The following is a 12340-nucleotide window of genomic DNA, read 5'->3' as shown; positions in this document are numbered from 1 at the left end:
CCTCACAAAATAAGTCTATTCAACACACTGAAGCATTCTCTCCATAGACATCCATTCAAAAAAGGCCTCTTGTCGCCTTGCCAGTGTACCCCGTAGAATGTCTGTGGGACCACCGCGTTATGCAAATTTATACTAGGCTTGTAAATTATGTAGAAGAGCTCTGGTCTAGAGCACTGACTGTGGGCGGTCAGTGGGCGCGGCATCTTAGGCTGAGACCTAATAATGCACGCCCTCATGCCTGCCTGAGAAAACGAAACTGCCTCTGCCTTCCGGCTTGTTCGCAGTAAGTGTTCGTTTGATCGTCAATTAATTTATAATTATATACACAATAAATTATCGTTACACACGATGGAGAGAGAGGATACAACGGTATTAACGAAAAATCACTCGAAATAAAAAAAGTAACTATGTTAATTGTTGTTTTGTCGTGAAAAACAGTAGTCGTAATAGTCGCCGAATTATACAAATCATAAGCCAGTGTTTAATGTCAAAAATGTTCTTAATATTGAAAAGTCTAAATGTACTAAACTAAACAAAGAATTTACTATGTGTCAGAACAGAATAAAGTGTTGGAATATAGGCGAAAATCTTTGTTATATTACGCAGTTTTATAATGCTCAGTTTTGCTCTGAAGACAAGTTTCCTGTTTTGAACTTTGCTTCATGTTCTTATGTTAAACTTAAACAACTTCAGACATGTTAAATACGTCTACATCAAGATTTTATAATAAACGGTGCTTTCAGGTGTTTACTTGTTATTGATTGTAAATAAATGTTCTTATGCTACCTTGAGCACCTTAACGGTTCTGTTCTGTTCACAACCCCCCCCAACAGGTTATTGTGTTCTCAAAGATGTCTACGGACGAGGTACAGGAAATGAAGCCTACTTGGTAAATACATTTGTATTCTGTTCTGTATTAAATAGATTCACCTTATTTTTCAAATATTTCAACTCAGGATTTCTCCCTTATAATTAACGGTGATTCTTCGGAACACTTGGAGGACATAATGAAGGAGATCAACAAAAGCAAGGTGTGTGAGTGAGGTGTAAAGCAGGCATACTCCTGTTAACCTGAATACAGGCACATTTCTGCTGTCCATTAATGAGTGTGTCCTCTTATCTGTCCACAGACTCAGCATGAAGCTTTATTGAAGGAACAAAAAATAATCAAAGATGCCATAGATAACAGCAAAACCTATGCTAAGGAATTTAAACAACGCACCATGGAGAGAAAAATTTCTTTCGAGGAAGATAACAAGAGACATACTGAGACACTGAATAAAGAGAAGGTATGTCTAAGTAAATAGACTCTGATCATATTTGCACATTTAAAGAACATTTTAAAACAGAAAAAATAACTGACAATTCTGTGTTGATGGGCTACCCCGTGTGCAGGTAAAACTGAAAACTGCACAAAAGGAACAAAATAGACTGAGGATGGAGATCTTGAAAATGAAGGAGGAGTTGGGAAGCCTGGAGAGAAAAAATGACTCGCTGAGACAGCAAACTGAGGTTTGCATTTGCCATTCAAAACCATGATCACATAGATCGTATCATCACTTATCGTATTCACGGGACTGAGTGAGCTCTGTGGCTCAATGACCCTGTTTCCACCTGGTATAAAGATGTGTTTTTGGTTAAACCAATCATGTGCGGTTAGCCCTAAATACAGGTCTAAACGGGGATCACAAAAATACATACAAATGTGGTCCAAAACCCATGTGACCACATCACATTTGAGGTTTAAACACTAATCCATCCTGTATGCATCCCGGCAGTGGTGAAGTGCCACCCCTCACCTGTCAATCAACCTTTGTGCTAAAACAACAGTTTAAAGTTTGCCGATTGCCTACCACCACTGGAGTTATCGTTCAGGTATCGGTCTAACAAGCCCCATCCAAATCCGATACTGTTTGTTAGTCATGTTCGTTCCTGTCAAGGTCCAAAATTGACATAAAAGAACCATAAAAACACCATTGAAGTAGTTCGTATTACCCGTGCATTTTATTCAAAGCCACTTGAAGACGTGTGATAGCACTGTGAATCACAAAGGCTGTGTTTAATAAGTAAATATATAATATGCACGTGCAGCGCCAGTGCGTTATTGAATGGCGCTGCTCTGTTTACACACACACTTGCGGCTATTTTTAGCCTTCATGCATTGCGTGACATTTGAGCGCTACTCAAGAACAGCATCTCAGGTGTAGATGCTCAACAGTTTGGTTCACTTATAATATGCATTTAGAATGGCGCTGGAGGTGCATTTTACCAGAATTTGAATGAGAAGTGAATTAAACTACCGTGAACTTGCTAACAAACAGACACACATACAGGACTTCCTGGAGAGTTCAGAATGTCAAAATAAAAGCCAGAGGGTTTTAAAGTTAAAAGTGCACGATTGAAATATATTACTGTTGTATATAAAATTCTAAAAGTCAATAATAATGTATTATTATTATTTTTTTACAAATTATAACAATATTTAAGTTTAATGGGTTCCAAAAAATAACTGAATTAAAAGTAAACTGATATCTTACAACTAAATTGAACAAAAAAGAGATCTGAATCCTTTAAAGTCCAGATACATGTTGAAAGTTTTTTGCAAAAGAATAATAATAATAAAAACTGCCTTTTTCTACTGAACACTTAGACTGGAATCACTGTTAATTTTGCTGCAGCATTATCCAGTAGACTAGTTAACAGTAAAGTTTTTCTTAATAGTTTGTACATTTTATATTTAAATAATGTGCAGTTAAAGGTTTCTGTTTCTTTACATATAATTAGCATCACTCAGTGAGGTATAGATATTCTAAACTGATACTGAAAAAAACAACACTGGTATCGGCTGATATTATTCAGATAATATCGAGATTTCAGATATCAGAATCTGATCGATAGAGAAAAAGTGGTATCAGTGCATCCCTACTCCTAAGCAACCAAATTGGCCCGGTTGCTAGGGAGGGTAGAGTCACATTGGGTAACCTCCTCGTGGTCGCTAAAATGTGGTTTGCTTATGGTGGTTGTGTGTGGATGCCGCGGAGAATGGCGTGAAGCCTCCACACGCGCTGTCTCCGTGGTAACATGCTCAACAAGCCACGTGATAAGACGCATGGATTGGCGGTCTCAGACTCGCAGGCAACTGAGATTTGTCCTCAGCCACCCGGATTGAGGCGAGTCACTATGCCACCACAAGGACTTAGAATGCATTGACATGTTGCGTTTGTGCTGAAATAAAATTTCAACCGCATCTAAGAGAAATAGCATGCCATTTTGTTTGTGCTTTCTTTGTCTTTTCTGACATTTTTGTGCTTTAATATCATGCAGTAACACACTGACATAGTATGTTGTCATGAAACAGAGACCCTCCCCTCCAAATCTTAACACAGGTGGGCTCAGGAGACATTTAAGTGACTAGGTGTAAACAGCGATGTGTCTCACCTAACTGCATGTGATTGGATCACCCGAGATCCATTGTAATACCAGGTTGAAGCAGGGTCTATGTCCTAAGTAATCGGTAGAAAATCTGTAAAGCCAGGTTCAAACTGTGAGATTCTGGCAACCATTCTTCCATCTGAGACATCTTTTGGGAATTCTTAAAAGATTTCTCTTGTTGTAGTTTTGATTGCCCGGTGATCAATTATTTGCCTTTGAAATGAATCTTTAAGTGATCCAAATGTCAAATTGTATTGGTCAGTGGGTTTCATCGCCAGGCGAGGGTAAAAAAAAAAAATCGACACACTCATCGTAAAAAACATAGCTTCTTTGAATGCTTCCAGTGTAAAAGGCTCCATAGGAATCTATTCATACTGTTATTCAATAGACATGGTTTGCTGTCTTTCCAAAATCGCTAAACCAAGATGATCAATTGTAACTCCTGCAGCTTTCACACTACATCCACCAAACTTGACACAGACATTCAGACTTTTCAGATTTAGTTTACTATGTCTTTTAGAACTGATCTGACTTTATAAGTGGGTTTTCCTATAGCAGACGGAAAAAAATCCCATTGACTTATTGAGGTCGAACGATAGTGGATTTTGCTGATACCGATAACTAAGGTGGTGGAAAAGGCAGATAACTGATTAGTCAGCAGATACAACCCCATTTCCAAAAAAATTGTGACAGTATCAAAAATGCTAATAAAAACAAAAAATTGTGTTTTGTAAATTATATTCACTATTTTCTATATTGAAAGCACTACAACTACACATTAAAATATGTTTTATCCTGTGAATTATTATTATTATTATTATTGTCAATTTGTCAAATTGCTATTTGTCTTAAATTGCCCCTGTATCAATTTTTTGGAGCGTGTTGCAATCAACTGATTGGAGAGAACTGTACATTTTCAAAAATAACTATGAAATTCACAAGGTAAAACGTCATACAATGTGTAGTTGTAGTGTTTTAAATTTAGCAAAGGGTGAATATAATTTACAAATCACTCTTTTTTTTTGTTTTTATTAGCATTTTTCATACTGTCCCAACTTTTTTGGAATTGGGGTTGTAATTTTTGCAATCCATTTATAGAAAGTTCAAATATTTTCATAGCCTTTTCTTACTATGAAAAAATTAAGATTTGGTGCATAATGCGGGACTTTTCACTATAAACAAGCCCGAAATTCACCAGGGACACTTATTTGGCTATGTTACAGTGTTCGATATTTAAGTATTTACCATATTAAGCTTGAAAAGATGACGTATTTTGTATGCATATACTGTATATTTCAGTAGATTTATTATTATTCAGAAGATATGAAGTTGATGACAATGTTATGTGCTGGCACAATTCCACATAATCACAATTTTCTTTGCATGCCCTCGCTTCAATTAAGAACACTTGATTGTTAATAAAAAAAAGATTGAAGTGAGGATAAAATAGAGTTTTTATTTAAAATTGCCAATGTGGCAAGAAATCGTAGTGAAAATTGTCCTTTGATGTGAAATGTCCTTTAGCCTCTGACAAATTTCTGGCAGTGTCAGAAATGTTGTGTTGCAAGATGTGCAGTGTGACTGCTCTTACTATGGCCAGATGAGATAAAACTCCCCGTCAGTGCTGTCAATTGCTACGGGACGATTGGGACCAAAAATTTTGCTATCATGTGTATCAAACAGTCTGATGAATGTTGCACAGTGTGCCGAGTTTTAACCAAAGAGCTCACTGGAATCATATAGTCTGGCAAGCAACAATTGGCAAGCAACATTTGCACTGTATTGTTCACTCTTGCACTGTGTATTCTTGTGTTGCATGTATGAATATACAAACTATTGTCTAATTTATGTGTTTATAGTATGTACCACTGTGGTCCTGCGACACACAAAATAGTTATCTTGTATGTCCCTACATATGAGTGAAATTACAATAAAACATACCTACAAAAACTGTAGTAATCATACAAACAATTAGAACAGTCTAAACCCGGCTTAATATCTTCATCTGTGCTCCATAGATCTCTACTGCAGTGCCTGAGAAGAAAGTTGTCTTTCAAGGAGCGACAGATCAATGTGCACATGCTATGAGCTTTGATGTGAATCCACGTATAGTTTATCCAATGGAGGGGGGAACCGCACTAATTACATTTGAGGAAGAGGAAGGTATGTTATGATCAGAAAAACACAACCTCATTACCATGGGAAACCGCATGTCAGAGATATAGCACATGTTGGCTTCTTTTTCTCCTGTAAAATTCTGATTTACCCATCTTACCTTGTTAGTGGCTCAGAAGATCTTGAGCATGAAGGAGCATCGGGTGGAGCTTGGGGAGTGTGCCATTAATGTCGAGGCTAAACCAGTTCAGTTTCTGGTACCCAGATATGTTGAGGTAATCAAAGTGACCAACATTTACATTAATTATACTTTTTGGATTGATATAAAAAATTGGAGGCTGCCTACTTCTTTGTCTTTCCATCTCTTAGATGAACACAAAGGTTTGCCAACGCAGAATCTTAATCTCTAACCTCCCAAAAAAAATATCTGAGGATCGACTATTAGACAAACTGGACATACATTTCTCTAAGAAAAAGAATGGAGGAGGCGAGGTGGAGGACAAAGACATGCTGCACGACTCAGGCACTGTGGTCGTTACCTTCGTAGATGACGATGGTATGTTAACCAGATTTGTTAAACTTAACATGTCAAGACATGCTTCTTGAGTTTATTTTTTTTTTATTCTTTCTTTTTCATTAATCTCCAGTTGCAAAAGGTCTCTCAGACAAACAAGATCATGAGGTAGAGATTGAGAAAAACAGGAAGCACAAGGTGAAGGTCACGCCATTCCTCAATGGCGAGATTTCACAGCTCCAGGTAAAGGGAATTGAGAATGTCAAGATTAACTGTCAATATTTAGTGCTATGACTGTGTCCGAATATGCATACTTCCCAACTACATTGTATTCCAAAAACATTATGCCAAAAAAGTAGGGTGTCCAAACACTTAGTATTCATAAAACAGTAGTTGATAAATATTGGGATAAACTATACTATACAATACAATAAGAGCACATGAGCTGTGGAGACGTCTCATTTAAATTGCTGAATTAAAAAAATAATAATAAAATTATTCCAGGAGAACTGCAAGTCGGGTGCCTCTTTTCAACTGTTAGTGCTATACAGTGTATATACTAAGAAATTTGATCCTTGGGGTTAAATTGTACAAACTAGATTAGATTGGTTTTTTTTTTTCGTTTGTTGTTATTAATACGTCATATATTGTGAAGTACAGTATATCTGGGAATGTATTCATTCTACTCACCTGCATACCTGAAGAACTAAATTTCTTATTGGCCAAGAAATACATTCTTCACCAAATGCAGGACAAACTCTGACAGTACGGGAATTCGGATGCAGCCGTTTTCTGCTGATTTATTATTTATAAGGAAATGTAGATCAACAGACATAACAAAGTCTTCTACCTCTGTATGTTAAAAGGTGAAGTGTGTAATTTTTTTTGTTTGTCCCATCCCAGATTAATATGCAGAGATAACTATAAGTAAGGCGTCTATCAAAACATTGCTATTTGTTTGACTATCCCCACCATATCAACATTGCATCACTGGGCTCAACCAATGGCATGTGCATGGGGTGGGACTATCTGGACCAACAAACAATGGTAGATAAGGGTGTTATTTGGGAAACCAGTTTGAAAACAATTGGATACAGAAATTGCACACATCCCCTTTTGGTGGTTTTATATTTCTAAAATGTATACCCCCCAATGTTGCTGTAAACTAACTGTTGCTCACTTCCAGACCTGTGACTCAGTATGCCTGCGCACAGTGCAGCTTACAGGCATCCCTGCCATTATGGACCTAGAGAGCCTGCAGGACCACCTGGAGATACACTTTCAGAAGACGGTCAATGGTGGTGGAGAGGTGGACAGCATCATCTACAACCCTCTGGGCCACACCACCCTAGCTCTGTTTGAGGAAGATCCTCCTAAAGACAGCCAGAGTGTGTGAGAAAGAATATCTCGACAGATACCTCAGTTTATAAACCATTAAATCTCAGCGATCCAGTGCTACCTTTGTACAAAAAACAAGATGCATTATTCATAATGGAATTTATAGTGCTCTTTATAAACTCTTTATTTGGGCTTATATTGCAGAAGAACAATATCATATGGATAGTTTCTACTTCTCATACTTTCTTTGCATTTTACATACAATGTTTATGCATTTGGCAGATGCTTTAATCCAAAGCGACAAAGTGCATTCAAGGTACATTTTATCAATTTTTTAAACATGCTTCATGGATAAAATTAATCTTGCATTGTTTAGTTTAAAAATACTTATTTAAGAATTAAGTATTTTGAAGGTAAAGTTTAATGTGGGGCTGTAATACTATAAGATTGGTGATTATGGGATATTATCTGATTAAAATAAATATATATAAAAAAGAAAATGTCTCAAATCCATCATGTTATCTGTGAAATAACAAAATCAGTCTAATAAATAAAGGTCGCAAACTGCCTTTGTGGTGTTGGTATGTGTGTTAATGTTTGCATGTGAGCCATACGGTTAGGGCTTGGTGATATTGCGATGATTTTGCCGGCGATATAAACTTAAGCAATATTGGAATATCACGATGATAGTAGTGTGCTAAAGGGCTTCCTAAAAAGTGCGACATTAGACTGATTGCATGATCCTTCAGGGCTATGATGATGCATGCAGGGCTCTTTTAAGCGGTCCCAGTTTGCGTGCATTATGAATGTGTAGGCTAACCGCTAAGTTATTATGAAATCCTAAAAAAGGGACAAAATATAACAGAAAAGCCGGATTTGTAGTTAGAAACATTGCAAATTGTCAAATACACACTGCACTTTCCGTGTTCCGACGAGAACGGTACGCTATTTAACAGGCTGGTACTGTTAATGCGCATCCTTGTCTCTGTAAATACGACAGCACTTTCAGCTTTCCACCTAAATAAAAGCTTCAGGTGAAGTACAGCAACAGCATTCCTGTTGTACAAAATAAATATAATCTTTATACTAATGACAATAAAAAAATAAAAAAAATCTGTATTCTATTGTATCATACATAATACAATAAACTGGGCTCCAAAAGTGAGTGAAATGTAGTTCCCTTACGACTCCGTACACATGACATTGTGTAGCTACGCATATATATATATATATATATATATATATATATATATATATATATATACACACATACACACACACTCACCTAAAGAATTATTAGGAACACCTGTTCAATTTCTCATTAATGCAATTATCTAATCAACCAATCACATGGCAGTTGCTTCAGTGCATTTAGGGGTGTGGTCCTGGTCAAGACAATCTCCTGAACTCCAAACTGAATGTCAGAATGGGAAAGAAAGGTGATTTAAGCAATTTTGAGCGTGGCATGGTTGTGGGTGCCAGACGGGCCGGTCTGAGTATTTCACAATCTGCTCAGTTACTGGTATTTTCACGCACAACCATTTCTAGGGTTTACAAAGAATGGTGTGAAAAGGGAAAAACATCCAGTATGCGGCAGTCCTGTGGGTGAAAATGCCTTGTTGATGCTAGAGGTCAGAGGAGAATGGGCCGACTGATTCAAGCTGATAGAAGAGCAACTTTGCCTGAAATAACCACTCGTTACAACCGAGGTATGCAGCAAAGCATTTGTGACGCCACAACACGCACAACCTTGAGGCGGATGGGCTACAACAGCAGAAGACCCCACCGGGTACCACTCATCTCCACTACAAATAGGAAAAAGAGGCTACAATTTGCAAGAGCTCACCAAAATTGGACAGTTGAAGACTGGAAAAATGTTGCCTGGTCTGATGAGTCTCAATTTCTGTTGAGACATTCAGATGGTAGAGTCTGAATTTGGCGTAAACAGAATGAGAACATGGATCCATCATGCCTTGTTACCACTGTGCAGGCTGGTGGTGGTGGTGTAATGGTGTGGGGGATGTTTTCTTGGCACACTTTAGGCCCCTTAGTGCCAATTGGGCATCGTTTAAATGCCACAGCCTACCTGAGCATTGTTTCTGACCATGTCCATCCCTTTATGGCCACCATGTACCCATCCTCTGATGGCTACTTCCAGCAGGATAATGCACCATGTCACAAAGCTCGAATCATTTCAAATTGGTTTCTTGAACATGACAATGAGTTCACTGTACTAAAATGGCCCCCACAGTCACCAGATCTCAACCCAATAGAGCATCTTTGGGATGTGGTGAAACTGGAGCTTCGTGCCCTGGATGTGCATCCCACAAATCTCCATCAACTGCAAGATGCTATCCTATCAATATGGGCCAACATTTCTAAAGAATGCTTTCAGCACCTTGTTGAATCAATGCCACGTAGAATTAAGGCAGTTCTGAAGGCGAAAGGGGGTCAAACACAGTATTAGTATGGTGTTCCTAATAATCCTTCAGGTGAGTGTATATATATATATTATATATATATATATATATATTACACACACACATACATACATACACACACACACACACACACACAGGCGTGTGCCTTTCCAAATTAAATTTCTGGATGCACTGTTTAATGTTGACATCTTATGGCTATGCTTTAAAAAACAATGTGTATTTTAACATTTATGTACTGGCCCAATTCACATCTATAGTAAGTGCCTCACTGTAACCAGGCTTTTTTTGTTGAAATAATTGAGGGACCAGTCAAAAATATAAATTTAGGTATAAACATTAAAACAAAAATTCTGTCAATTGAGCTCAACTTGTATTGGAACTTTTCTTTAATAGTTCTAAAAACATGCTTCATTTTCTTTGAATTTGGGGTAAAACATGTCCTGGACATGTTCTTGACAGGATTTGTGAGATTCTCCCAATAATATCCATGAAGCTGTTCAAAAGTAAATAACAACACAAGGGAGCAAACTAGAACCCCCAAAACAAATGTGAAATAGCCGTTATGTAGTTAAACTGTAAGGCCTACGTCATTTATTTGGACGCAAATTGAATTTATTTGGAAAAATACAGAAACAGAAAAAGTAACAACTCCAAAAACCTTGTGAATACAGCAGAAGCCCCCTCAGTGCAATAAAGACAAATGCAAATGGTACTGAACCCAAATAGAAAGTAACAGCCATCTCCATTAGGCACTTAGAAGAGGAGAGATGTGCAGCATAGAGATTATAATAACGGGGTGGGGGGGAGAAATGAAGGGTGTTCACAAGTAAAACAAAGAAAGAAAAACAGAACTCTAACTCTATCACCATAAAACAACACCAGAAATAAGTTAAAACCGAAACATTCAGAATTTTCATCGATTTCATACACACATGTACATAACTCGTCACATTGTTCTTCCAAATATTGTTATAGATAAATGTACAACCTAATGCACTAAGATTCTCTCTTCCTGACTTTTCTAGTGGTTCCTAGAGCTGCTACAGTAACTCTGGGCCTCCGTCCATCCTCAGCCCTTCATTTGTGCGTGCATTACTTCAGCTCAAGCTCCATGGTTTTGATCTAAATTTGGTGAAAATACATTGTCCTAGAAAATGCATCCTGCTCCAGAGAGACATATACTGTATAACAATTATTCAAACTTCGTTTACAATTTTTTACTTTTAACAGATTCAGATTAGTCTCACTGCTCGTGTCTTTCGTAAAATAAAAACAAAAAACAGCTGTATAAATTGATGCAACATGTAACATGTTCTGTCTTCTTGGTAGGAAAAGAAACACAAGACAGTGTCTTGTCAAACTCAGTGAACATACATTTACATTAAAATGTGCAGAATTCTGCTTCTTTTCAGCTGTCTAATTTCTTAGCACCATTTCCTCGGTATAAAAGCTGTAATGTTATTACAGTTTTACTCTCAGACACTTTATTAGGTACACCTGTACATCAGCTTATTCATGTGATTATCTAATCTGCTAATCATGTGGCAGTAATCAGGCAATCGAGTGTAATGTATAAAGTCAGGCAAACATGGGTCAGGAGCTTCAGTTGATGTTCATATCAACCATCAGAATGGGGAAAAAAATTTGATCTCAGTGATTTTGATCGTGGCACGATTGGTTGTGCCAGATGGGCTGGTTTGAGTATTTCTGTACCTGCTGATCTCCTGAGATTTTCATGCATAATAGTCTCTAGAGAAGTGGCCCCCTAACAATACACATTTTGGATATCTCCCTAATCAAACACACCTGATTCAACTCATCAGCTCAACAGTGGAGACAACAAGACCTGAATTGGGCGTGTCAGAAAAGGGTGCATACAAAATGTGCAGTGTTGGGGGACCTCCAGGAACATGGTTGAGAACCACTGCTCTAGAGTGTATAGAGAATGGTGCAAAACAAAAATCATCCAGTGAGAGGCAGTTCTGTGGACGGAAACACCTTGTTGTTGAGAGAGGTCAACGGAAAATGGCCAGACTGGTTCGAGCTGACAGAAAGGATACAGTAACTCAGATAACCACTCTGTACAATTGTAGTGCACAGAATAGCATCGCAGAATGCACAACATGTTGAACCTTGAGGCGGATGAGCTACAACAGCAGAAGACCATGTTGGGTTCCACTACTGTCAGCCAAGAACAGAAAACTGAGGCTGCAGTGGGCCTACCATTTGTATACCTCAGCAGGAATCCAGATTTGTCAGACCAGGCGATGTTTTTCACCGATCTTCTACGGTCCTGTTTTGGCGAGCCTGTGCCCACTGCAGCCTCAGTTTCCTGTTCTATGCTGACAGTAGTGGTACCCAGAAGGGGTTTCTGCTGCTGTAGCCCATCCGCCTCATGTTGTGTTGTATGATCAGAAATGCTTTTCTGCATAGCACTGTTGTAACGCATGTTTATTTGGGTTACTGTCACCTTCCTGTCAGCTTGAACCAGTCTGGCCAT

At 38.0% G+C, this 12340-nt stretch overlaps 1 protein-coding gene across 2 annotated transcripts; it reads left to right on the top strand.

The window, feature by feature from the left end:
* The first annotated feature begins 208 nt into the window (after positions 1–208).
* ifi35 (interferon-induced protein 35) lies at positions 209–8683 on the top strand. 2 transcript variants are annotated; one of them, XM_052139576.1, is made up of 10 exons: positions 209–283; positions 834–866; positions 957–1031; positions 1131–1289; positions 1396–1512; positions 5451–5595; positions 5716–5822; positions 5917–6103; positions 6195–6304; positions 7248–8683. In XM_052139576.1, the coding sequence occupies exons 2-10, from the start codon at positions 852–854 to the stop codon at positions 7455–7457; spliced, it is 1125 nt and encodes a 374-aa protein (XP_051995536.1). In that variant the 5' UTR covers positions 209–283; positions 834–851; the 3' UTR covers positions 7458–8683. The 2 variants fall into 2 exon arrangements, with proteins under 2 accessions (XP_051995536.1, XP_051995537.1); XM_052139577.1 differs by lacking the exon at positions 209–283 and adding an exon at positions 308–401.
* The last annotated feature ends 3657 nt before the right edge of the window (positions 8684–12340 follow it).

Source organism: Xyrauchen texanus, chromosome 12 (genome assembly GCF_025860055.1).
Source record: "Xyrauchen texanus isolate HMW12.3.18 chromosome 12, RBS_HiC_50CHRs, whole genome shotgun sequence".
NCBI classification, from domain to species: domain Eukaryota; kingdom Metazoa; phylum Chordata; class Actinopteri; order Cypriniformes; family Catostomidae; genus Xyrauchen; species Xyrauchen texanus.
This window is presented reverse-complemented; position numbering and strand designations above follow the sequence as displayed.